Source organism: Acanthopagrus latus, chromosome 16, assembly GCF_904848185.1.
Source record: "Acanthopagrus latus isolate v.2019 chromosome 16, fAcaLat1.1, whole genome shotgun sequence".
Taxonomy (NCBI): Eukaryota; Metazoa; Chordata; class Actinopteri; order Spariformes; family Sparidae; genus Acanthopagrus; species Acanthopagrus latus.
The window spans coordinates 22,079,166-22,106,665 of record NC_051054.1 but is presented as its reverse complement, the minus strand read 5'-3'; the positions used below and the strand labels follow the sequence as shown (position 1 = coordinate 22,106,665).

The 27,500-nt window shown below is 41.7% G+C and overlaps 4 protein-coding genes across 4 annotated transcripts; 3 read left to right on the top strand and 1 right to left on the bottom strand.

The window, feature by feature from the left end:
- Window positions 1-107: 107 nt before the first annotated feature.
- Window positions 108-12,317, top strand: LOC119005015 (b(0,+)-type amino acid transporter 1-like). Its single transcript, XM_037072403.1, has 6 exons — window positions 108-1,124; window positions 10,640-10,773; window positions 11,253-11,382; window positions 11,476-11,600; window positions 11,714-11,801; window positions 11,904-12,317. Exons 1-6 carry the CDS (start codon window positions 426-428, stop codon window positions 12,132-12,134), a joined length of 1,407 nt encoding a protein of 468 aa, XP_036928298.1. The 5' UTR covers window positions 108-425; the 3' UTR covers window positions 12,135-12,317.
- Window positions 5,468-8,159, top strand: LOC119005018 (b(0,+)-type amino acid transporter 1-like). Its single transcript, XM_037072407.1, has one exon. It carries the CDS (start codon window positions 5,878-5,880, stop codon window positions 6,640-6,642), a length of 765 nt encoding a protein of 254 aa, XP_036928302.1. The 5' UTR covers window positions 5,468-5,877; the 3' UTR covers window positions 6,643-8,159.
- A 5,137-nt stretch (window positions 12,318-17,454) lies between the features above and the next one.
- On the top strand, window positions 17,455-22,369 carry LOC119005013 (b(0,+)-type amino acid transporter 1-like). Its single transcript, XM_037072401.1, has 6 exons — window positions 17,455-18,280; window positions 19,502-19,635; window positions 20,649-20,778; window positions 20,872-20,996; window positions 21,110-21,197; window positions 21,300-22,369. The coding sequence occupies exons 1-6, from the start codon at window positions 17,564-17,566 to the stop codon at window positions 21,528-21,530; spliced, it is 1,425 nt and encodes a 474-aa protein (XP_036928296.1). The 5' UTR covers window positions 17,455-17,563; the 3' UTR covers window positions 21,531-22,369.
- On the bottom strand, window positions 21,791-27,493 carry adprs (ADP-ribosylserine hydrolase). The gene is made up of 6 exons (XM_037072405.1): window positions 26,042-27,493; window positions 25,113-25,209; window positions 24,724-24,931; window positions 23,614-23,801; window positions 23,338-23,438; window positions 21,791-22,798 (listed from the first exon to the last, which is right to left on the bottom strand). The coding sequence occupies exons 1-6, from the start codon at window positions 26,226-26,228 to the stop codon at window positions 22,407-22,409; spliced, it is 1,173 nt and encodes a 390-aa protein (XP_036928300.1). The 5' UTR covers window positions 26,229-27,493; the 3' UTR covers window positions 21,791-22,406.
- Window positions 27,494-27,500: the final 7 nt, after the last annotated feature.

Genomic DNA, 27,500 nt, shown 5'->3' with positions numbered 1-27,500 from the left:
GTACCAAATTATAAGCCATAATACTTAAAAGTAGTGCTTCTGTATATTAATGCGTGGGTATGAAACACAAACATAAAAAGCAAAAACAAAGAATGTCACTTGATAGACTAGAAGAAGAGCATGACAGGATCTCAACAGGGTCTGATTTACAGACTTGTGAGTCCTGCTTACTCAGGTGCACTGTGTCTCTGACCTCATGATACAAAAGAAAGGAGTACAGCTGACAAAGATATGACCTACGCTGTGCACAGCGAACACTGTTCAACAAAGTTAGAAAGCCAAACAGGCCCATATAAACACAATCAGTGGTATGACTTGCCCCCATAATTATTAACTCCCTGTGTTGCTGCAAGAGTGACTTTGGCCACAGAATTACTGCGTTTTGTCCAGAGGCAGAGGTGTCAAACATCAGACAGGCTGTGATTATGGATGACAAGAAAAAGAAGCTCAACTTGAAGCGGGAAGTAGGGCTGTCGGGAGCCGTGTCCCTCATTGCAGGGACGATGATCGGAGCTGGAATCTTCATGACCCCGCAGACGGTGCTCTACTCCATCGGCAGCCCTGGAGCCAGCTTGGTGGTGTGGGCTGCCTGCGGTTTACTGGTGATAATGGTCTCTTTCTGCTACGTTGAGCTGGGCACCGTTATACGAGAATCAGGTGGAGAGTACATCTACATCCTCAGGACCTCGAGTCCGGTCCTCGCCTTCATGTTAATCTTCAGCTCTGTGATATTTGTGAGACCTGCTGGTGTTGCTGGCATGGCGCTGGGATTTGCTCAGTATGTCGTGGCTCCTTTCTACCCAGACTGCCCCCCTCCGGTGCTGCTGGTGAAGTGCATGGCTGCAGCTTCAATTCTAGCGCTGGCTGTCGTGAACTGCCTGAACGTTCGCCTCTCCATGTCAGTCCAAGTGGTTTTTATGGTGGCCAAAGTTCTGGCGCTGGCAGTCATCGTAATTGGTGGTGTGGTGATGCTCATCAGAGGCCACACTGAAAACTTTGAAGACTCCTTTGAGAACACAAATGTTGGCATCAATCCCATTGGCATTGCTTTCTACCAGGGACTGTGGTCCTATGATGGCTGGAACAATCTCAATTACGTTACCGAAGAGTTGAAACGCCCAGAGGTAAGTGATCAGGTGTCAGTGGCATCAAATAAACTGCTTACATCCACTTTAACACCTGTTAAAACCGCCGCTACTGAAAGTGCCAATGAAGTTGCAAAATCAAACAAACCGCTCTCAACTGTGCCATCTCATATCTTCCACTGATTGTACCAATAGGTAAAACTTGATATCCCATGACTCTGGCTACCAGTTAAACATTTCTCAGTAGAAAAGTATTTCATCATAACTTTTGTATTTTGTATTTGTAATCATGTCCACATTGTCTATATGTGTATGCACTAATTGCTGCAATTGCCACACACTTAATAACACACTGAATGTGACGGAGGCGCTGGATGAAGAAGACTCACCAGTTTGATCAGAGAATGATATTTTTGTTTGGTAATAAACTAAATAAACTAGTCTAGCCACATCACAAATGCCTACAAAAGACTCTAGACTGTTGATCAAAATGTTATGACCTCTATCTAAACCTGAGCTGAGATCAAGAGGAATTTCAAACTGAGTAAAAACCTGCATCTGCATTGAGCCGTATTACTTTTGAGACCTAAACCAGGGCAGGCTCTGTGCTATGGAAACAAAAACCTGATTGGAATGTGAAAGATGAGCAGGATGAAAGCGGGTATGCCACTCGTGTCAGTGTGACAAGATCATGTCAGGCGGCTGGTGTTAATTAGCCTGGACTGATTATCTAAAGCCAATTGTAATAGGCATGTCTAGTATCCAATAAAGCTTTTTTTATGGTGGTCAAAGTTCGAGCCCTGGCAGTCTTTGTAATTGGAGGTATGGTAAAATGCAGGCATTATTCCCACAAATCACACAGTCTATTTTATTTCTTTACGGTGGGCAGAAGGTCAGCGTCAGCGTGGTGACACTGACCCTCTGCACACCATAAAGAAATAAAATAATAAATGTTTTCCTCTGAGGTGAAAAGCAAAGTGCTATTCAAAGACTGTTCAAATATTTATGTCCACTGCCGACAGTGTATGGCACAGGACATGAGCAAAGAACAGATGAGCCTACAAATATGTTGCAGCCATGCTGGGGTGGCTGTGCTATTCTGAACTGGGCTGAGTGTAGAGAAGAGTTTACCTTCATTCTGCGGATGGCGTTTTGTTTTTCATTTTTGTTTCTCGATCATTTCACATTTAGCTACTATTAGGGGGGAAGAAGAAGGAAAATAAACATTTCATGGAAGCACTTAAAATCTGTAGCTACCTAAATTGGTACAAAGTCCCAATTTCTACATAATGTTGCTTTAACAATTCTGAAACTCTGAACTCACATGAGACCTAAAGCCTGTGATTTCTCACTGCAGTGTGATGTCAGGTCGCCTTCCTCTTAGTTGATTCTTTTTTCAACTTTTCGCAGCCATTCATTTTTGTGGCGACCCCTATGGTTAACACCACTGCAGCCTTAATGCACTACCCACAGTCAGATGAATGGGAGGACTGGTATTTTGCTCTAACACCTAATATGGTCTGAATAACTGAGAAGATGGAGCTGAGGCCCTCGGTAGTCAGTCAATTTACACTCCAGGTATCTAGCTAGCTAGCGATGGTCATGAAAAGTGGTTTGTGACCAAAAGAATGACGTCTCAGGTACAAGAGGAGGGTGGCCCAGCAGCTCAGTTGGCACAGCGTTGGCTTCATGTACAGAGAATGTGTCCTCGCACCGCTTAAGTCTAACCTGTGGCCTTTTGCTGCATGTAATCCCTCATAGTAGAAATCATAAAAAAGCATCACATGAGCAGTTTTATGTCATGAAGTCAAAAGGAAATCAATACTAGGCATGTCCACAGCTTAGACAACACAAGTAAGGCCTTGAGACTGGAACAAAATCTGGAGTAACCTCACATTTTGTGTTGATTGTCAGTGGATCTCCTGGTGTTATGATTCTTTTAGCACGGATTTACATTACCGTGATGTGACAGCATTATAATCCTGGCATTACATGATGTCATGTCATTGTCCGAACCGCTTATCCCTTTCCTTGGGGTTGCGGGGTGTTGCTGCTGGAGCCAATCCCAGCCTTCGAGGGCAGGGGTACTCCCTGGATAAGTCGCCAGCTCATCACAGTGAGCAATGTGGGGTTCAGTATCTCGCTCACTATCTCGACACTTCGACATGCTGCTCAGCCCTGCCCGGAGCTGGGATTTGAACCAGTGACCTAGCGATCACTAGTCGACCCACTCTACCCGCTGAGCTACAGTCTTCTGTTTAACCCTCCTGTTGTCTGCGTGTCAAAAATGACCCAAAAACATGTTTAACAGCAGAGAAAACGCCTTAAATGTTGTTTAAATTTCATGACTTTTTCTAAAGTGACCCCAACATAAAAAGAAAATATTGCCTTCATTCATATTTCCAAGGAAGATGTACACCACTTGGGTACAAAGACTGTCCTCAGGTCATTTTTTTTCCAGGCACAACTCACTTTACAGTAGAAAGAGACAAGAAATGTCAGGGGGGAAGACATGCAGCAAAGGTCTTCCGACTGGGATTCGAACCAATGTCCACTTTGTATGTGGCGTGCACTCTTACTCTCAACTACCTGCACACTCATGTTTGACCTGGGAGTTAAAAACACAGTCACAGTCAGTCACAGACTACAATAAACACACACTGAACTAAAACAATAAAAATCTACTTTCGTAAAGAAATACAGTGGGGCAAATAAGTATTTAGTCAACCACTAATTGTGCAATTTCTCCCACTTGAAAAGATTAGAGAGGCCTGTAATTGTCAACATGGGTAAACCTCAACCATGAGAGACAGAATGTGGAAAAAAAAAAAAAAAAAACAGAAAATCACATTGATTGATTTTTAAAGAATTTATTTGCAAATCATGGTGGAAAATAAGTGTTTGGTCAATACCAAAAGTTCATCTCAATACTTTGTTATGTACCCTTTGTTGGCAATAACGGAGGCCAAACGTTTTCTGAAACTCTTCACAAGCTTTTCACACACTGTTGCTGGTATTTTGGTCCATTCCTCCATGCAGATCTCCTCTAGAGCAGTGATGTTTTGGGGCTGTCGTTGGGCAACACGGACTTTCAACTCCCTCCACAGATTTTCTATGGGGTTGAGATCTGGAGACAGGCTAGGCCACTCCAGGACCTTGAAATGCTTCTTACGAAGCCACTCCTTTGTTGCCCTGGCTGTGTGTTTGGGATCATTGTCATGCTGAAAGACCCAGCCACGTCTCATCTTCAGTGCCCTTGCTGATGGAAGGAGATTTTCACTCAAAATCTCTCGATACATGGCCCCATTCATTCTTTCCTTTACACAGATCAGTCGTCCTGGTCCCTTTGCAGAAAAACAGCCCCAAAGCATGATGTTTCCACCCCCATGCTTCACAGTGGGTATGGTGTTCTTCGGATGCAATTCAGTATTCTTTCTCCTCCAAACACGAGAACCTGTGTTTCTACCAAAAAGTTCTATTTTGGTTTCATCTGACCATAACACATTCTCCCAGTCCTCTTCTGGATCATCCAAATGCTCTCTAGCGAACCGCAGACGGGCCTGGACGTGTACTGGCTTCAGCAGGGGGACACGTCTGGCAGTGCAGGATTTGAGTCCCTGGCGGCGCATTGTGTTACTGATAGTAGCCTTTGTTACTGTGGTCCCAGCTCTCTGTAGGTCATTCACTAGGTCCCCCCGTGTGGTTCTGGGATTTTTGCTCACCGTTCTTGTTATCATTTTGACGCCACGGGGTGAGATCTTGCATGGAGCCCCAGATCGAGGGAGATTATCAGTGGTCTTGTATGTCTTCCATTTTCTAATAATTGCTCCCACAGTTGATTTCTTTACACCAAGCGTTTTACCTATTGCAGATTCAGTCTTCCCAGCCTGGTGCAGGTCTACAATTTTGTCTCTGGTGTCCTTCGACAGCTCTTTGGTCTTGGCCATAGTGGAGTTTGGAGTGTGACTGACTGAGGTTGTGGACAGGTGTCTTTTATACCAATAATGAGTTAAAACAGGTGCCATTAATACAGGTAACGAGTGGAGCCTCGTTAGACCTCATTAGAAGAAGTTAGACCTCTTTGACAGCCAGAAATCTTGCTTCTTTGTAGCTGACCAAATACTTATTTTCCACTCTAATTTGGAAATAAATTCTTTAAAAATCAAACAATGTGATTTTCTGTTTTTTTTTTCCACATTCTGTCTCTCATGGTTGAGGTTTACCCATGTTGACAATTACAGGCCTCTCTAATCTTTTCAAGTGGGAGAAATTGCACAATTAGTGGTTGACTAAATACTTATTTGCCCCACTGTATATGACAGCTGTGTTACAATGAAAATGTAAAATGCTAAATATATTTGTCATTGAAAATGAAGTGAAATTGCTTTATTTTAGACCTTCAGTGAGGGGTGGGTCATTTTTGACCCAGAGGACAAGAATGTTAAGACAACAGGAGGGTTAAGGTATTGTTTTCCTACATTTTTCAGACAAACTCAGACAAACCTAACCCTACTCATCTACACTGACCCCTAACAAATGTACCAACAACTGACTGGGATTCAAACAGTCTTTGGTGTAAAAAAAAGGAAAATGCAGAATTAGTGAGAAAGGTCTAAGCCAACACCACACCTTGGTTTAGTGTCTGTTGAAGGCTGATTTCACCTCCTTCGAGGATGTAGCTTTAAAATTACCTAACAGTAACCTGTTAATCTATAGCTAGTTCAGTTAGAGCATGTGTATAACTGCCTGGTACTTTGAATGTTTCTGAGCAAGACGTAGCAGCTCTGAAACAATGGAGAGCGACAAACAGATATTCAGTCTGAGGAGGGAAGTGGGGCTTGTAGGAGCTGTGTCATTCATCGCTGGAACCATGATCGGATCTGGGATATTCATATCTCCCCAGTATGTGCTGTCTGCTATCGGGAGCCCTGGAGCCAGCCTTGTTGTATGGGCTTGCTGTGGGGTGATAGCCATGCTGGGGGGGCTCTGCTATGCTGAACTGGGCACAGTCATCCCAGAGTCTGGAGGAGAGTTTATCTACATTCTGCGGACGGCCGGGAAAGTGGTGGCCTACATGTATGTCTTCACCTATGTCATCGTCATGAGGCCTGCCAGCGCCACAGGAATTGCTCTGAGCGTTGCTGAATATGTGGTGGCCCCCTTTTACGGCGGCTGCACCCCTCCACAGCTGTTGGTGAAGTGCGTGGCTGCAGGTGGCATCATGGTGGTGGCTACAGTCAACTGTCTGAGCGTCCGCTCAGCCACCGCCATCCAGGTGGTGACCATGGCAGTCAAAGTGGTGGCACTGACAGGGATCGTGCTGCACGGCGTTGTGATGCTGTTCCAGGGACGCACTGAGAATTTCGATAAGTCTTTTGAGGGAACAAATGTTGGTGTCAGCTCAACTGGAATTGCTTTCTATCAGGGCTTGTGGTCCTTTGATGGCTGGAACACTTTGAATTATTTAACTGAAGAGCTGAAACAACCAGAAGTAAGAGTTTCAGTTTTTATCAATGAGCGAAGATGCAAATACAACCATGCTTTTAGAAAATATTAAAAAAGTGGAAACAGACAACTTTCCCCCTCCTGTAGCATTTCCAATTGGTCTTATTGTTGGTACTGCTGTCACGAAGGCAACCTGGTCGCTTTTTGAACAGCAGCTACCCACAGCATGGGACAAAACATGAGTTTATTCATTAATTTGGTCTATCATGGTTTATAAAGCAGATCGAAAGGATTCCAGGCTGCCATGGGTTGGTTCTCCAGTCACGCTTCACACAGTAGAAATTGGGCCTGATGGAAGACAACCTTGGTTTCATAGGGAACCAGTCTTATCACCATTGGTGTCTATTGCCTGTTTAAATTGAGGGATTATTACTTTCTATTTTTACTTGCTCAGTCATATGTGTATATATACTTCTTTATTCTGATATGAATAATCAAGTTCAGCACAAATTCAGTCATTTATTTATTGATATTGTTATATGTGCTCATAGAGAATAACTCAAGGCCGTGAAATATCAGCGCCTGAGGAAAGTGGTCATTAATGGTCCGATCAAGGGATGCGCCAAAGCGATGTGTATAGTATCAGTATAGGCCCCATGTTAGTCAAAATCACTGGATCGGATAAATGAGAAGGAAATATATATAATCCAATTTATTAGCCTAAACTAGCCTAAACAGCTGAGTGCAATTTATTTAATGCAAGTGTTTCAAGGGGTGGTAGCACTGCGGTACACCATGAACTTGATCAACCCTTGCCATTGGAAGGAGTTCTGGGAATTGATTTACAGGTGACGAGTGCCAAGAAAAAAAAAGTGCAGTGCAGCAACCAACCTGAGAGAAAGATGTTTTTAAAAGTCACAGTGTTCAGCTCTCAGTACTTTTGTAGCTTCTAACTGAATCTCTTTCAAATCATCTGCTGTGTTTTACTGTTTCATCATGTTTGCTTTCAGCTGTTTCAGGAGTCATGTTCATTTACTGTTGGTGAGAACACGATTCCTGTAATGCTGCTTCATAATGAAAGCTTTTAAATGACTAGATAACAGGGGGCTTTTACTGTGAAGAAATTCTAGAAAATTAAACATGTTTGATACTGAATTAGCGGAGCCACTTTGGTTGAGTTGACTGATCAAACCGAGTTGAGCCAGGCCAGCAGGACGTAATGGAAAAATGGCAAAAGTGTGCGAGTTCATTGTGGAATATTTGAAAAATGATGATAATGTCTGGAGCTCAGAAGTGTGTCCAGTTTCACTGTTTAGTCTTTTGTCATTGGGATATGGGCTACACTGACAGCTGAGTTACATCCTGTATCATAATTACTCAGAATTACAGTCTGGTTTCACTTTGAAATATATTTTGAATGTTTGAAAAATGCTCAAGTTCTGTGTGCAAAGAAGTCAAAATAACAAGGGGCAGCACAAAACTGAGTCATGATGTAGTGCGTGTATTTCCTCCTTTAGAGAAGTAGAATATTTGTTCCACAGTTTAAGCATGTTTTTTAAATGACTAGGTTAAGTAAAGTGCCTTGATACACATGTATTATCTATAGCGCTGTTGTTTAAGACGGGGGAATGTTGTATCAGATTAATATCGGTATCGACAGATACGCTATGTTGTCATATCGGCATTGGTATCAGACATGAGAAACGGTATTGAGCCATATTAAGTTTTACCTAGTCCCATGAGATAGAGGTCATATGCAACAGTAGTCGTCTCTTAAGATGATACATTCAAGGCCTTGAAATATTGCAGTTAATTATTGTAGATTACGAAGGAAACATTTGTGGGTGTGTAATTCTTAGGGACTCCCACAGAGGGATGGGACACAAGTCATCGTCATACGTCATCTTGTCCTATTACTGTGCCGCCTGTTTGGTGATCTGTACAGTCATCAAGTGTATGCCCACTTATCATCTCTTCTGTGAGGGTGAAGAACAACTACAGTACCTTCGTCGTTTGCCTTTGGATTTATTAAGCCGTGGCGGACAAAGAACCACAAGCTCTGAAAGTGAAGCAGGAAATTGGGTTGATTGGCGGTGCAGCACTTGTTTTCTTTTTTAAAGTATTTTTTTGGCCTTATTTGATAGTACAGCTTGAAGAGTTGGATAGGAAACAGGGAAAGAGACGGGGAGTGACACGCAGCAAAGGGACCCGGGCCGGGAGTCGAGCCCGGGTCCGCTGCAGAGCCTCGGCACATGGGTCGCGCGCGCTACCGACTGAGCTATGCGGCGCCCCCAGCACTTGTTTTCTGGAACCGTGATCGGCACTGGTATATTCATGTCCCCACAGATAATACTGGCCATCATTGGAAGCCCAGGAGCCAGTCTGGTGATTTGGGCTCTCTCAGGAATTGTAGCTCTATTTGCAGCACTGTCCTACGCCGAGCTTGGTACAGTCATTCCTGAATCTGGTGGAGAGTTCATCTACCTACTGAGGATCTATGGTTCATGTCCTGCTTTCTTTGCAGCATACACTACTGTCATAGTTCTGAAGCCGTTTGGGGCTACTGCAGCGGCATTGAGTGTTGCAGAGTATGTGATAGCACCCTTTTACCCTGACTGCCATCCTCCTGAGCTGGTGGTAAAATGTGCTGCTGCTGTGACTATACTGGTTGTTACCATAGTCAATGTCATGAACGTCCGGGTTGCCATCAGAATCCAAGTGGTCTTTTTGGTGGCCAAAGTGCTGATTCATTGTAATTGGAGGAATAGTGGAGCTCGTCCAGAGCAGCAGTGTACTTGTGGAGAATCTGAAAGTTGAGAATGGATTTAAAGGCACTCAGCTCTCTTCAAACACACTTTTTTATTGAAGGACTGTGGTCTTACGCTGGATGGTACAACTTGAATTATGTCTACGAGGAGCTGAAAAGACCTGAGGTGACAATGAATATCTGTATTATATTATGTGTTCTGTATTTTATTCAACAGTACAATAGATGCTGTAGTCAGTAGATAGATGATCCCTTGATAAAGATTTAGCCAGACAATTGTCTCGATGCCAAACTGGGAAACAAAACCCCAATGCTTATTTCAAAGCTTGTTCACCAATCTGTTGACTTTTTATGAGCTCAGAAAATGCTTTAAAGTTTCTGCAGGCGTCATAAAGATACTCCGTGTGTTTTTATTGCCACAATTGTGCTCGTATCTTACTGAGACAATGATGAGTGCCTGCCTGTTGTTAACAATGTGAAAACACAATGACACGGTCAACTGGAAAGGGAATGTTAGCTGATGATCCATCTCAGTTATAAACTAAAGGATTTAATAAACTCACATCTTTTCCAGTGTTGTTGTTGTTATTTGCTACCCTGAAGAAACTGGAAACGATTCACTTTGTCTTTGCAACAGCTGTGCCAACAATAACGTCATGGAAACACTTAGGGGGGAAAGTTGTCTGTCGCCACAAAATTATGTAGTTGTGTAACACAAGTTGTGACAATAGAGAATCACAGGTCAGCAAATGTGATTAACAAAAACCTTTAGGATAACACTTGCTGTTCAAACAGTTCAAACTGATTCACATATTCCTTTAAATCACTTTTCATGTTGGTTTAAAAAAATGTATCTCTTACTCTAGAAGAAGAAAAGAAAAACTGGTTAAACCTGCACAATGTGAGATAACTGCAGCAATATCTAAAGGTTGTTTTGACGCAGTCACCTATCAGTGCTACACTGACTCCACTTTGAGTAATTTTACAACCAAGAGCTTTGTTTTACTGTGTCTGTTGTGGTTAAAAGAATTATGACAGATCCTGAATATTTCTGTTTGAAATTGGAAGATGTTTTATTCCTTAAATGAATTATTGTCATACTCAGTCAGTATGTTATCCAGTCCAACAACCTACCTTACCTTGAACATTATGCAACCTATGTTCATTTTTAATGTGTGAATACAGTGTGTGAAGAGTGCATATGTTGGGAATTTTTCTGCTTTCCAAGTTTTTGTATAAATCTGGTTTGATTAAAACATAGATCATGTCAGCTGCTCATGTTTACATGTTTAGCACATCAAATTCAGCAATCAAATTGGTGTTGCCTTTTTTTTCATTTCAGGTGAATCTCCCAAGGGCAATTATCATAGCCATTTCACTGGTGACTGGCTTGTATCTGCTAGTGAATGTGAGCTACCTGACAGTGATGACACCAAAAGAGCTCATGTCCTCCAGTGCAGTGGCAGTAACGTGGGGGTAAGACAACACTTGATGTTGTTCACTTTATTTTAGAGTATTTAAAAGATTTAATCTACCACCCAGATGACCCAGTTACTCAAGGTGATCTACAGTCATTGTTGTTAACAGTTTGAACATGTTGGAGCTACTTTCTTAGTATTCAGGCCAAACCAGTGTTGGCTTCACACAGCTCCTCCTGAAGCCACAAAAAGATTATTGCAACCTCTTTCACATGTGCAGTAGTACACTACAAGACCTGTAAACAGACTTTATTGGTTAAATTAGTGAAGTTGTTTAACCTGAAATCCAATGAGAATTTATTATTACCACTGTAATCAAACTGGTGGAAAAGCACATCAATTGAGCTTACTATGTGATTCAGAGAAGACTGAATGGTAAATGTGGCATGAACACAATTGACAGTCAGATAAAGAAGTTTAAAAAATCTGAGAAATTTTAGAGATCGATTTTGTATTAACTTCAGCCTTTTCCCACAGGAATAAGGTGTTTGGGAGCTGGGGCTGGATCATGTCTGTGGCTGCAGCATTATCTGCCTTTGGTTCACTGAATGGGACGTTCTTCAGCGGCGGCCGTGTGTCCTTTGTTGCTGCTAGAGAAGGACACATGGTGAGAATCTGTCTTCCTTATGTACATGTGTTATATTATTCTGTATAAGATGATTGTCACAGAGTGTCACTGAAACTTGCGTTTGTTTTGTAGCCAGATATTCTGGCCATGGCTCATGTCCACAGACTGACTCCATCTCCAGCCCTTATCTTCACCACTATTATCTCTCTGCTGGTGCTTATCCCCGGAGACTTCCAGAGTATTGTCAACTACTTCAGGTAAAAGCCTGTTCTTCTTCTTGTATATTTAGTTTGACACTTATTTATTACTTGTTTTAATAATGAATAACTTGTTTGCATGTGTCTGACACTCCTCTTCATCACTGTTGTAGTTTCACTGCCTGGTTTTTCTATGGCATCACCCTGTCTGGACTCATCTATCTCAAGATAAAGAAGCCAGAGCTTCCGAGACCATACAGGGTCAGTGTCACACACATTCATAATCATTATCAAACACATATGTATTTGTCTCTTTTAAAGTTACATGAGAATCAGAGGTCCCGTCTCTCCCTCTCTCCACAGGTCCCCATTATACTCCCCATACTGGTCCTCCTTGCAGCGATATGCCTGGTGCTGGCCCCCATCATAGACGATCCTCAGATTGAATACTTTTATGTGACTTTATTTATCTTCAGTGGAGCTATAATATACATACCCTTCGTCCATTACAAGCTCTGCCCCAACCTGTTGACCAAGTTAACAGTGTTCCTGCAGCTCTTCCTAGAGGTTGCCCCAGCAGACAAAAACCTCTGATTTAGTAGGTTTTCCAGTTTTGTTGTTTGTGCTTTTATCAAACATTGCAGCTTCAAAATGTGTGAAACAAAAAGAACCAAAGAATCAAACTACAGCATCTTTTGTAAATAATGTGTACCTTTTAAATACTATGTATTATAATTCTAAAAGAACTGACTTCAATAAAATGATGCATGAACAACAGTTTTTCTGAAGTGTGCAGCATGCGAGGAGAACATCTGCTTGGTGAGTTAAAAAATAACACTCACAAAGATTATGTGGATTTGAAAAAAAAGTTTATTGAATAATTGTTATCTGCCAAAAGGACCGAAGTAGACATGGCCAAATCATAGTGCAACTTTCACATGACAAAAGATTGTTCAACACAAAACAGGAAAGAGCAGGGAAGGGAGAGAGGTGTTTAAGTGGGTAAATGTACTGGGTAAGCACACAGACTGAACATTTGTATGACAGTTATCATACATTATTATCAATCTCCTCTGTCTGGTGACTGACATGCTTTTGTGTGTTCAGCTTCCCTATTTTGAATTTTGCATTTTTGTTGTCTGACCCCAAACATCAGATCACAAAGAAGGCATGATTAGTTCAGATCTGTGCTACAGCCACCTTTATTCATGCGGTACTCACATTCTGGCATCATTGCGTGCTGCCTCGTTGCCCTCCACCTCCTCCATCTCGGTGATTAGCCTGCTTATGAACTGCTGAGGCAGGTCTAGTGCCCCCTGCAGGGAGAGGTGCACTGCTAACGCCTGCAGCACAGCTCCGTTATATCCCAGAGAGCAGGAGTGGGTGAGCATGGCACCCAGACGGGCAAACTGGAGAGAGTAAAAGGAGAGAAATCAAACCAGCTCTACACCAACAAGTTTGGAAAAGTAACCAGGTCAGACAGTTATGACAAAATACACTGAATATGAAGATAAATGTGGTTTTCAGCCATTGACATTACTTTGTGCTACCCATGTACATAGCAGAGATTACAACCAAGTACTACACTTGATACATGGGCAGAGTCTATGTCTTGTTATCAGAAGGTCGCTGGTTTGATTCCCCTGCCCCACGATTTACTTTAAGTAACTTGTCAGGAAGTGTTTCTTCACTTGTGTAAAAGCCTTTTTTGTTTATTTTCACTTATTTTGGTGATGTGATGTGATGTGGGATGGACCCCTTAATTAAACTATATTATTTCACTTGTCACCTGGATGTCCTGGACCTGAGTTGGAGAGAGGGGGTGACCTGGGAGCGCACATTTTCTGTTTACAGCACATTTATGCTCACAGTCTGCTACCAGTTTTTTGTTCTTCTAATTATTCAATAAAACTGTTAAAACGGAATAAACTGAAGTGGATATTCATCATTGGACGGCGCTTAGTAGAGAGGTTAATTCTCCCAGTCTCAGCCTCTCAGCTACTCTAGGAAGCAAGAAGCCGATACATTAAGTAAACGAAAAATCATCGACAAGGAAAAGGGACAACATCAGGGGTCGATCGGGGGTATATTGGGATATGTGAGGCCATGAAGGATAATAGCGGTGCGTCTTCCAAAAAGAGGGAAAAGAAGGTTGCATTTGTGGGCTGCATTTGGAGGAGCCTTCAGAGTGGGACAGTCCAAAGGCACATGGCGTAGTGATGTAACTGTACTTCAAATGCGGCCTCCGAAGGATGCAGACCCTGAATTGAGACACAGCTAACTTCTAATACACACACAGCTGAATAATGACTCCTGGGGCCCCCTGGACATGTGAACCCCACACCAGCCCACTCCTTAACTCACAAAAGGAAAAGCAACTTGTCATGGTTTAATCTAAACTAAGTTAAATCATAGATCAGAATGTGTCACAGTCCAGATACCTCACTGTTACTCACCCGACAGGAGCAAGACCAAAGCATGGAAGACAACCACAAACCACAGTGTTTATCACTTCCATCACTTATTGAGTGTGCACTGGACCTTGTAAATCTCCTGCACTGGACTTAGTAAATTGCTGCTATTTCATGCTGCTGCTAAATTTACTATTTTTTTTCACTTTATATCACTTGTCACTTTATTCAATCTTATTGTGTACTTTTTTTTTCAGTTTTATGCTGCTCACGGTTGGATTGCATTCTGTGTACTTAGTAACTAGTTTATTTATTACTTTACCATTATTTATTACTTTTGTATTCCTTTCTCACTTTGTTTTACTACTGTTGCAAGACAATTTCCCTCGGGATAAATAAAGTCTTCTTGAATCTTGAATCTTGAATCTTGATGCCCACAGACCCCTAGAAACAACAGAACACATCATACAGGGCCAAACCAGCTTTCCCCCCATGGAATGTAAGATCCTACAATGCAGTTGTGGTGTCAAGAAACAAGAATCAAAATCCTTTATTTTCCATCATTGAGAAACAAAATGAAATAACAGCTTTATTGGTTCAAGTGTCAACAGTGTCTCTCATCTTTGCCAACAAGTGAGATTCAAATCTTTGGCGGTACATACATGTAGCGCAGTCTTCCAAATGTGTTGGACTTCCAACAGAATAGGGGTTACATAATTTTTTACGACAGGTGTTAATCATTTCTTCCCAAGGCCAGTGACCGTTTGATGTTTTATTATGACAGCAAAAGCCATCCTATCTGCCGTCCTGTAAACACCTCCAAGCAGAGAGAATTGCCCCTCATGTAACTTGAAACCTACGGGGCGGGCCCGATTCTAGGCATGGGCACTGCCTCCCCAAATGCTTCGACTGCCCCACCAAACTAACCTATGGACTGGTTGTCAAGGAGGTTTCAACTTTCACCCCTTGCTAGCCCCGCCGACAGGATTAAACAACACACATTAGTGATAGGGGACTCCATTGCCCATAAATTCAAGTTAGCGCCCGCCGACAGACAGTGGCTGGCACACACGACTTTCCCAAGTACGAGAAAGCGGTGCACAATAATATAGCATCAATCAGTCAGTCAAGATTCATTTTTACAGCGCTGTTTACAAAAATGCATTGTCACAGATTACAAAGAAACCTACATTTTGCTTCACCACCAAATTTTCCCATCCTCCTTTCACATCTACCACCACCCACATACCGGTAGGCTATCTGAACAAGACAGCTGCACGACCATGAGCCATGAGCAGTGCAGGCAAACACAAAACACAACAAAACTTTATAAAAAAAATCTGTTGCGAAACAGTTATTGTTTATATTCCAAACTTGAAAACTTGTAGTGTTAGCAAATGCTAACATTAGCTAATGCTTCGTCAATCCAAAAAAAGAATCCCCATTAGAGCTTTGCCGATGGAACCACAGTGAATCGGCGATGCTTACATCTGAGTTGGCATCATAGACTGGTAGGCGTACAAAAAAAACATCATCCCTATGGCACACAACACAGTAGCATTTGGTGACCAATCAACATTTCTTTCAAAAAAGGGACAGATGGAAGAACCCTAGCCTGTGAGTTACAGAAAGGAACAACTGCAGGGCTACATTTGTAGATGTCATCAGCTTTATTGAAAAGCAAGTAAAAACTGCAACTGATGTGGTGTTTGGGTGTACAGTGGTGTGTCCAATCTGATACATTCAAGTTCAAGATAACATTCTGAGACCAACCTCCTACAAGAAGGGGTATCCTCTCTACTGTCAGTTACGTGGTTCTGTCAGCAAAAAAAATCTTACAAGATTTATATAGAATGGAGCTTGGTTTTCTTACAAAGCCAGCTTACTTATTTTCATATCCAGCTTCCAGCAGCTCACAATCAGAAAGTTAATGTTGTGTAATGCATCTATCTAAAAGTGTGCTGCTCCTGTATGTACTAATAGTAGTGGTAATGATGCTGCTAGTACATCAGAGACAGCAGCCAGCATAACTGCACCTTTAGCATAAGCCAGCACTGCTTCTCCTGCACCTCAAGATACCACCTTAAGATAAATGTTATGCTGTTTGTTGATAAAATGTGGATGAAGGATATTTTATTTTATTTTATTTTATTTTATTTTCCCCGCGACCCTGCAGAGGATTAAGCGGCGTACACATAATGTGTACAGATGATGGATGGATGGATGGATGGATGGATTTATTTTATTTTATTTTATTTTATATAGTAACAGTGTTACTATAAGCACAGAAAAAAAAGTGCTGGAGCAGATGCACCCTTAACATTTCTGACTGCCCCCTCATATGCCCGCCTTGAACCGGCCTTCTCCAGGGCGCCAGTAGATGGCACACTTCCTTCAAGATAGAATTTCTCCAGACAAATCTCCATTTAGACATGTTGGAGCGGATTACTTCAGACCTTTGAGGTAAAACTGTGTAGTGTAGTCAAGAGGTATCTCTCCACCTGCCTATCCATAGTAGCTGTCCAGATTGAAGTAGCATCGTCATTGGATGCTGATTCCTTTATCAACGCTTTATTGCAAGACATTGACAGCTGATAGAACTGCACTCAAATTATGGCACCAACTTTGTGGCAGCCGAGTGTGAGTTGAAAGGCGCCATTAAACCTGGAATCTTAAGCATATCCATAACTTCCTTCTTCAAAGGGAAATTGAGTGGGTTTTCAATCCCACATCTGGTTCACATCATGGAGGTGTTGGGAGAGATTGATTAGATCTGTGAGGAAGGTCCTTAATTCCACAATGATGCCTGCTTATCAAAATGATAAGCATTTATATTTCATATTAGCTCATTCATGTGTGCTTGCACCCTTCCAGCACTCCCATTCCCCACACTGGCTTACTTTCATTTTTAAAAATTGCGTCTGTCTAATTTTCCTTCGGGTGCGAGTCGGACGTCGGTGTCAATTTATAGCGGGCCGGCTCACACAAAGAAACAGCCCCACTTGGACCAAGCAGTATGTTTTAGGTTACCCAAAACATGTCACTCCTTGCTATTATGAGAGAAATCACAATTTCTAAATAGTGTTGCTTTTGCAATCTGAAACTCTTACCTCACATGTGACCTCAACAACTCTGTAAGGGTTAATGCTCCCACATGATTTTACACTTGTGACTCCCTCCAGTTGGCCATAAGTGAAGACGCTCTTCAAGAAACCCAAGCAAGTCCAACTGCCTTCACATAGCACTCAGATATACCAAGATCAGTATGGCTGAGGGCTTCACCACATAAACACAAGGATGACAACCACCAAGCGTAACGTAGATGAAAAGCTAATCAGTGCCTCTAAGTAAAAGGCTGTGGTAAAAACACGGGACGCAACATGAGTGTTGAGTTACCATTTTATGATGACAGTTAATCAGTGTAGGTAACGAAGGAAGGGCGTGGAATTTTAGAGACTCCCACAGAGGGATAGGATCAAAGTTTATGCTTGACTGTGTATGTTTTACAGCCTCCTGTACTATCAAGTGTGTGGCCACTTATTCAGTATCTCTTCTGTGAGGGTGAAAAACAACTACAGTACCTTCATCTTTTGCCTTTGGATTTATCAAGCCATGGCGGACAAAGAACCACAAGCCCTGAAAATGAAGCAGGAAATTGGGTTGATTGGCGGTATTTCATTTATTTCAGGAACCATGATCGGCACTGGTATATTCATGTCCCCACAGATAATACTGGCCATCATTGGAAGCCCAGGAGCCAGTCTGGTGATTTGGGCTCTCTCAGGAATTGTAGCTCTATTTGCAGCACTGTCCTACGCCGAGCTTGGTACAGTCATTCCTGAATCTGGTGGAGAGTTCATCTACCTACTGAGGATCTATGGTTCATGTCCTGCTTTCTTTGCAGCATACACTACTGTCATAGTTCTGAAGCCGTTTGGGGCTAGTGCAGCGGCATTGAGTGTTGCAGAGTATGTGATAGCACCCTTTTACCCTGACTGCCATCCTCCTGAGCTGGTAGTAAAATGTGCTGCTGCTGTGACTATACTGATTGTTACCATAGTCAATGTCATGAACGTCCGGGTTGCCATCAGAATCCAAGTGGTCTTTTTGGTGGCAAAAGTACTGGCGCTGACCGTCATTGTAATTGGAGGGATAGTCAAGCTCGTCCAGAGCAGCAGTGTAATTGTGGAGAATTTGAAGGTTGAGAATGCATTTAAAGGCACTCAGCTCTCTGTGAACAACTTAGGAATGGCTTTTTATCAAGGACTGTGGTCTTACGCTGGATGGTACAACTTGAATTATGTCTACGAGGAGCTGAAAAGACCTGAGGTGACAATGAATATCTGTATTATATTATGTGTTCTGTATTTTATTCAACAGTACAACAGTTACTCCAGTTAGCAGATAGATGATGCCTTGATAAAGATTTAGCTGGACAAATGTCTTGATGCCAATTTGGGAAACAAAACTCATCTTATAACTTCTTTTTCATTAGCGTTGTTATCATGTGCATGTGCGCAGTAATGACAGTAATGTGAAAACACAACATCAAGCTGCAAATCACAGAATGCTTTATGGCAGATATAGCAGGTCACAGTGGCAGTTTTCAATCAAGGCTGGTTTTTGGAAGTTAGGTAGTTTTAGATTTTTGAATTCCCTTAATTCTTGACTGTTTTTGCTTCAACATGTCATTATAAAGTTAAATTTGTTCCCTGGTTACAATTGTTTACAATTTTCACCTTGGAAACACTAAGGGGGGAAAGTTGTCGGTTGCCACTAAATGATGTAATTCAAACTGGAACATGTAAAACAAGTAGTGACTGTTGAGAGTCACAGGACAGCAAATGTGATTAACAAAGACCTTTACGATAACACTTGCTGTTCAAACAGCTTTAAATCACTTTTCATGCTGCTTTAAAAAATGTATCTCTTACTTTCTAAAAAAACGTTTTGAATCTCAAGATTGCTGCAAAAATATTGGATTGGACCCAACACAAATGGGTAGAGGATCCCCGACAGAAAGGTTGTTTTGACAAAGTCACTGATCAGTGATACATTGACTCCACCTTGGGTAATTTTATAACCAAGAGTTGTTTACTGTATCTGTTGTGGTTAAATCATTCTATTGTAAAAATAATATTGATTAACTATCCCAGCTGGTTTGACACTCAAGACATTTGTGTCACCAAATCTTTATGATGTTAGATTTTATTTTTGAGGGGCTGGAGAAAAATACTTTTTTTAAACAGGATGGGCAACTCTAACAACAAGGGGGTTTGAAAGTAGATAAAACATTTCCTAGCTGACAGATCCTGAATATTTGATTTTGAACCAACAACCTACCTTACCTTGAACATTATGCAACCTATGTTTATTTTTCAATGTGTGAATACAGTGTGTGAAGAGTGCATATGTTGGGAATATTTCTGCTTTCCAGTGTCATTTGAAGTTTTTGTATAGATCTGGTTTGATCAAAGCGTAGATCATGTCAGCTGTTCATGTTTACATGTTTACCACAACATCAGATTGGTGTTGCCTTTTTTATTTCAGGTGAATCTTCTAAGGGCAGTTATCATAGCCTTTTCTCTGGTGACTGGCTTGTATCTGCTAGTGAATGTGAGCTATCTGACAGTGATGACACCAAAAGAGCTCATGTCCTCCGGTGCAGTGGCAGTAACCTGGGGGTAAGACAGCACTTGATGTTGTTCACTTCATTGTAGAGTATTTAAAAGAGTAAATCACCTTGATGACACTGTGGAAAACACATCAAAAGTTATGCAGCACAGCCTGAGATATTGTCTTTAATCTACACCAGGGCTCCTTGAATGGAGAATTGGCATTGACAGCTAACAGCATGGGCTCAGAACTTTACGCTGTGTTTTAAGCTTCTTAACATGCTCCAAATCTCACCCCAACAGTCATGCAACATCAGCAGACACCTTACAACACAGCACTGTAGCATGTATGACTCAAAATGAATTTAAAAAGTGGTAAAAACAGCTACATACCGGTTTGTTTACATCCCTGTCCTCTGGTAGTCCAAACTAGTCGATCTGTTGAGCATGCGCTTACTCCCTCACTGGCAGAGATGGAAACTTGAATTCTGCAGACAGATACTATTTCAGCATTTTTGTTTTTCTGTTCATAACATACATATCCATGTTACAGCCTGTCATGAGCCATGAGCCTTACAATAGCCTGTTTTGAAACAGCTTCAAACGCCACTGACGAGTCCCCTCTGTGTAAAGTTCTGACCCCATGCTGTTAGCTGTCAATGCCAACTCTCCGTTCAAGGAGCCCTGTAAGGGTTGCACCAAAAGTGTTCGCGTCTTCGGTACTGGCAAGTCAAGGTTAGCTTGAGCGATAAAGCTGCATGTTGAAATCGACCAAAGTTCTCCTTTAAGCCACTAGAATTAAAGGGGCAGTTCATGCCAAAATTCAAAACCCCAATTTTTGCTCTTTCTTGTTGTTGTCTTATGTTGAATCTGTGAAGTTTTTTATCCTTTAATCTGATGAGAGTTTTTTGTTACCACTGTCATCAAACTGGTGGAAAAGCACAATTGAGATTTCCATGTGATTCAGAGAAGACTGAAGGGTAAATGTGGCATGAGCGCAACTGAAAGTCAGATAAAGTAGTTTAAAAAATCTGAGAAAATTTGGAGATCAATTTTCTATTAACTTCAGCCTTTTCCCACAGGAATAAGGTGTTTGGGAGCTGGGGCTGGATCATGTCTGTGGCTGCAGCATTATCTGCCTTTGGTTCACTGAATGGGTCATACTACAGCGGCGGCCGTGTGTGCTTTGTTGCTGCTAGAGAAGGACACATGGTGAGAATCTGTCTTCCTTATGTACATGTGTTATATTATTCTGTATAAGATGATTGTCACAGAGTGTCACTGAAACTTGCGTTTGTTTTGTAGCCAGATATTCTGGCCATGGCTCATGTCCACAGACTGACTCCATCTCCAGCCCTTATCTTCACCACTATTATCTCTCTGCTGGTGCTTATCCCCGGAGACTTCCAGAGTATTGTCAACTACTTCAGGTAAAAGCCTGGTCTGCTTGTTGTATATTTAGTTTGACACTTATTTATTACTTGTATTAATAATGAATAACTTGTTTGCATGTGTCTGACACTCCTCTTCATCACTGTTGCAGTTTCACTGCCTGGATTTTCTATGGCATCACCCTGTCTGGACTCATCTATCTCAAGATAAAGAAGCCAGAGCTTCCGAGACCATACAGGGTCAGTGTCACACACATTCATAATCATTATCAAACACATATGTATTTGTCTCTTTTAAAGTTACATGAGAATCAGATGTCCCGTCTCTCCCTCTCTCCACAGGTCCCCATTATACTCCCCATACTGGTCCTCCTTGCAGCGATATGCCTGGTGCTGGCCCCCATCATAGACAATCCTAAGATTGAATACCTTTATGTGACTTTATTCATCTTCAGTGGGACTATAATATACATACCCTTCGTCCATTACAAGCTCTGCCCCAACCTGTTGACCAAGTTAACAGTGTTCCTGCAGCTCTTCCTAGAGGTTGCCCCAGTAGACAAAAACCTCTGATTTAGTAGGTTTGTTTCCAGTTTGTGCTTTTATCAAACATTGCAGCTTCAAAATGTGTGAAACAAAAAGAACCAAAGAATCAAACTACAGCATCTTTTGTCAATAACATGTGTACTTTTTAAATACTATGTATTATAATTCTAAAAGAACTGACTTCAATAAAATGATGCATGAACAACTGTTTTTCTGAAGTGTGCAGCATGCGAGGAGAACATCTGCTTGGTGAGCCTTATGTTAAAAAATAACACTCACACAGATTATGTGATTTTAAAAAAAGTTTATTAAATAATTGTTATCTGCCAAAATTATAAAAGTAGACATGGCCAAATCATAGTGCAACTTTCACATGACAAAAGATTGTTTAACACAAAACAGGAAAGAGCAGGGAAGGGAGAGAGGTGTTTAAGTGGGTAAATGTACTGGGTAAGCACACAGACTGAACATTTGTATGACAGTTATCATACATTATTATCAATCTCATCTGTCTGGTGACAGATGAGATTGATGATAATGTATGATAACTGTTTTTGTTTGTTCAGCTTGCTTACTCTGTAACGTAACAACTGCCATCATTGCTTCATTTTTTGAAGTAATTTTGCATTTTTTACAAGCTTGGGGTTGTCAACGCCTGCTGATCCATTTAGGAAAAAGGGAAAATGAGTTGTCTTTAAATTAAATAGAATAATGCTGGGATAGTGAGAACACTGAAACAGCTCATCCTTGACCACAGGTTACAACACAGTTCAAAACTAAAAAGGTAATTTTTAAGTTCACGTGTGTAATTTGCAATTTGTGTGTGTGTGTGTGTGTGTGTGTGTGTGTGTGTGCGTCTGTGTGAGTGAACAAGAGTCCTTTTGTCAAACTCCAGTTGAAGAATCACTCAGCTCCAGTTTTCTTCTCTGTGCCGTTAGAAGCATTTGACTGGCTTTCAGATGCATCTGCACTGCTCTGCTCCTCTATCCCACTCCCGCCTCCCGGTGATGACTGGTGGTACAGCATGTGAAGTCGCTCTGCATTTACGTCTGCATCCTCCGCCCCCTCGCAGCACCTTATCCACGACTGAGGAATAGCCTCGATGCCATAGTGGGCCCCAGCGATGGCCCCTGCCATGCAAGCTATTGTGTCAGTGTCCCCTCCCAGGGCCAGGCTGTAGGCTATTGTCCTCTCCAGTCCGCCGTAGTTCTCTGGAAGGCATTCCCAGGGCTGCAGGCAGTGGAGGACGCAGAAGATGGCAGTGGGGACTGAATGGAGTGCTGCAATGCCGTTACCTGGAAGGAAAGACGGAAAAGTTGAGTGATGAGAAAAGATCAGAAAAGAAAAGTAGAGTTAAGGGTTTTTAAGAAAAAAATGGAAATCCATACTGCTGTTATCTCTTAAAACTGAAGGATGTACCTGTAATTATGAGCTGGTTAATCAATGAGTCAATCAACAGATATTGATCTAAAACTATTCAAATAATCCATTTATTGTTTAAAAGACTTTTAATTGATGTTTTTCTTCGATCTTCTATGATAGTACAGTGAATATCGTGTGGCTTTAGCCAGTTGGTTGGATAAAACAAGATATGTGAAAAAGTCAGTTTGGGTTTTTGGGAAACAGTGATGGGCATTTTTCATTATTTTCAGATATTATATAGACCAAATGATTTGTTGAGAAAATAATTGGCAGATTATTGATGAAAACTCTCATTGGTTACAGCCCTAAATTGCACAGAAAACAGGCAATGAAGGGGTAGAAAAGGAGGCATGGGTAACAAAAACTCTCGTAAATCTGAAAAAGAAAAAGTCAAAGATTAAACGATACTGACCCAGTTCAGAAATGACCTCCTCGATGCTGACCTTGCTCCTATCCATCAGGTCTCTAACTCTGTGGAGGCGCTCACAGAATGGCTTCTCTGCTTCTTTTAGGCTGGACAGAGACACCGTGTTCATGAAATATTGACAATAAAAATAACACCGCCCAAATTGGACATTTCTGCAAATCTTTCTCTGTTTCCTGACAATGACCCCAAACATCAGATCACAAAGAAGGCATGATTAGTTCAGCTCTGTGCTACAGCCACCTTTATTCATGCGGTACTCACATTCTGGCATCATTGCGTGCTGCCTCGTTGCCCTCCACCTCCTCCATCTCTGTGATTAGCCTGCTTATGAACTGCTGAGGCAGGTCTAGTGCCCCCTGCAGGGAGAGGTGCACTGCTAACGCCTGCAGCACAGCTCCATTATATCCCAGAGAGCAGGAGTGGGTGAGCATGGCACCCAGACGGGCAAACTGGAGAGAGTAAAAGGAGAGAAATCAAAATAAAGCAACCAGGTCAGACATTTCTGTGACCAAAAAATTTTTTTTACAAGCACGTCATATCAACTTGTTCTGAAGACACTTGTCAGGTTGTTCGCTAATCACAGATGAACCACAATGAAACCTGAAACACAGTTAGAAAAATCACAGTGTCGTACAGCGTATTAACACTGCTTTTTACACAAGACTACTGGTGGAAATATTTGTTTGAATACACTGAGCTGAATTCAAATCTAACTTCCATCATTTCATTTATTTCAAATTGATTTGAAATCATTTGAAGAATTGATTGATTTTGTTTTCTTGATCACTTTTTGATCAAGATTTAGACTAGCATTACTGCATTTTGACTTGGCATAAAAGTTACAAACATCAATTTGATACAAGTCAGTATCAGATACATGCTAGTTTACTTGGCTGCACAAAAGAGGAAACTTTTATGCATGGATTATGATCCAGTCATTGTTCTATATCTGTATTTAAAACGGTTAAAGCTTTTATTTTTCAGGGGGAAAAAATCATTGGTTAAAAAATGGATCCCTAAATTCTCTCTCTCTTTTTTTTAACCATTCATCTGACTTTCAATTGTGTTCACGCCACATATAATGTTCAATCTTCCCTTAATTGCATGGTAAGCACAACTGATGTGCTTTTCAATGACAGTGGTAATGATTCTCATCAGATTAAAGGTTAATAAACTTCACTGATTTAACTGATAAAAGCCTGTTTACAGGTCTTGTAGTGTCATCATTAAATCAATCAGTCAGTCATCAGTAAAGTTCAGCTCTTTAATAACAAGCTACGGAATTACTCATGTTTTATACAAGACATTTGTGTATAGCTCCAACATGCATGACATGTATGGTTTGTTGCCCAAAAGATGTCCACTGCTCACCCTTTTAACATCAGCCGGATCAGGAAAAGCCAGTGCAAACGGGGCCGCCCTCATGGCCCCTCCATTCCCAAAGGAGCCTCGACCATTAAACTGGTCCCTGGCCGGCTGATACACATCACTGAGCTGAGGTGAGGACAGCTTCTTCAACACCTGGATCACTCCAGAACCATAACCACGACCTGGGGATGCACTGTACTCCTTTGCGAACCTAGAGCAATGAGACTCCAGGACTTCAGTTTGTGTGTGTGTGTGTGTGTGTGTGTGTGTGTGTGTGTGTGTGTGTGTGTGTGTGTGTGTGTGGACTACCCAGACCTTTGGAACAATATTTACACCATTACACTTGGACTCTGAAGAGAAGATATTATTGTAAGCGGCGTTCATTCGTGTACCTGCGAGCCATGTCCCGCTCATCAAAGCCGGCACGAGTGAGTAGAGACTGGACCACACAACGCGCCATCGCAGTGTCGTCACTGTACTCAAGGATACCTAAAACACACACACAAACAGGCACACAGAAATATAGGCAGTGCACAGTGCACAACAACCCCTTGCATGTCCTGACCAGTTGTTCCAGGCATCAGGTCATCAGAGAGCCCTAAAGGCTCCTCTATATTAATATGGTGGTGGGGCCACACAGATTATCTTGTCTTGGGCACGAGAGAGACAAATTTCCTGGTACTATCTAAAAATGAGCTTTACAGTGTTATATGTCAATAAATGCAGCTACAGTCCTGAGGAAATCAATCAGTCCTAATTTCAGTGTTTACTGTCAAGTTCAATTTGTACACCTTGGTTTTCTCACATTTTAATTGAAAAATGTGGATTTGTGGACATCACTTTATAGAGTTACAATGATTTATTGATTAGTTATGAAATGTATTATTGATTGCCTACTATTTTGATAATCAATGAACTGGTCCCAGTACATTTTTAAGAAAAGAGAAAGAGAAGTGTAAATTCTCTGACTCCAGCTTCTTTAGTGGGAATATGCTCTGATTTCTTTAGCCCTCTGTGACAGTAAACTGAATATATTTGGGTTGTGAACAAAACATGGACACCTGATGATACCATCTTGAGCTTCGGAAAAGACTGGTATACATTTTTCCCCATTTTAACGACCAAACACCAAATTAATCTGAGAAAACTTTGGAAGCCTGGTACAGCATTCAGTCCTACGTAGGGACTGATTTTAGACTTTCAATATGTTCCGCAGCACAGCTCGGTATAAGTGAAGGGCAGCCCACAGTAAGGATGAGGGGCCACATCTTCTACTGCCACCAGTACATGTGTGGTATTAAGATGTCGCCCTTTCACTAACCATTTCCTTTGGTGTCGTCGTCCAGGCTGCTGAGGTGCTGCAGCACACTCTCCATTGGAACCTCCTCGGCTCCTTCAAACTCTCCGCCGACACAGTCTCCCAGCACAGCCGCGACCAGCGCTCCCCTAAACCGGGACAAAGACGCCGGGCCCCCCGCTGTCACTGCTCTCACTGCCGTCGTTGCCATTCATCCGCCGGTGAAGAAACGTGAACGTGCACCGAGAAAGCACTCAACGGGCCCGCTGACCAAACTGTCAGACAATGTGAGGGTGCAGTGCGAGTGACAACAACAACAAATGTTGACTCCGCTCCTCCTCTCTTCTGCTTCCTGAAAAACGTCTTGATGCCAGTTTGACCCCAGTGAAAGGGTCGGGTCGGCGCGCACAGAAATGCATGTATGTAGCCTTAGTTTATAATTACATACAGGCCGCAAGCCGCTCTGATTATCATATTTCTATAACAGGAAGTGCGTTAGATACCGACGTGGACATAATAAACGCGACACAGTTTTACTAAAAAAAAAGGTCACTGCCGGTACCTAGTTGTTAAAAGATTGAACTGGATCTCAGTAAATGTCTTGTGTGTCCACTTTCTTTTACAATTTTACCACATTCGTCTAATGTATGCTGTACGACTGTAGTTTACACATATACCCTCAGTTATACGGTACAGCTATACATTTATTATGATCGCCCTCTGCTGGACAGGAGCCGATTTTGACATGGGCACTGACCCTGTGCACCGCACACCACTGATTTTGAGTTATTTAAATAGATAAAGGAGTAGAATAGTGCAGTGGGGTCAATGTGGTGCAGATGTTTAAGTTACCGTTGAATTTTAAACGGTAACTAATGGGTAGAAAAACTCCAGACAGAAAAGTTATTTTGGTCCAGAACCAAACTGTAACATTAAGTTAACATTAACAATTGGTAAAAACAAAACAAAAACCTATTGGTGGTGGGTCAAGTTAACCAAGCATTGCATCACTGTCATAGTGACACCAATCTGGGCCTAATTTATAACACAATGTTTAATGTCAATGAGTGTGCTTTAATGCAATGTAGCAATGTATCTATGGAAACTGAACTCTACCTGGAAATAATTGAGGCTTGACAAGGTCTTTGAGAATCTTGGCTTATATACAGTGTGTGAAATCTACCAGTTACATTACTTACACACGTGTAAGTCTTCTAAAGCAACTCATATGATTATTATTGCATTTGAATATGTCTTTGGCCATAATTGTTATAGAAAGTCCAGTCTTGTCCTAAACAAGCTCTCTATGTGTCACACAGATGGGAGGAGCAGTGACACAACAAACGCATAACGTAACATATGTTATGCAAGAATTTAAGATGAGCTGAACTTATCTCACGGAAACACAAAATTGTTAAGATTATTTGTGCTAATTTAGTTTACATATATTTAACTGGAAAACCATTGGCTGACAGTAAGTTTT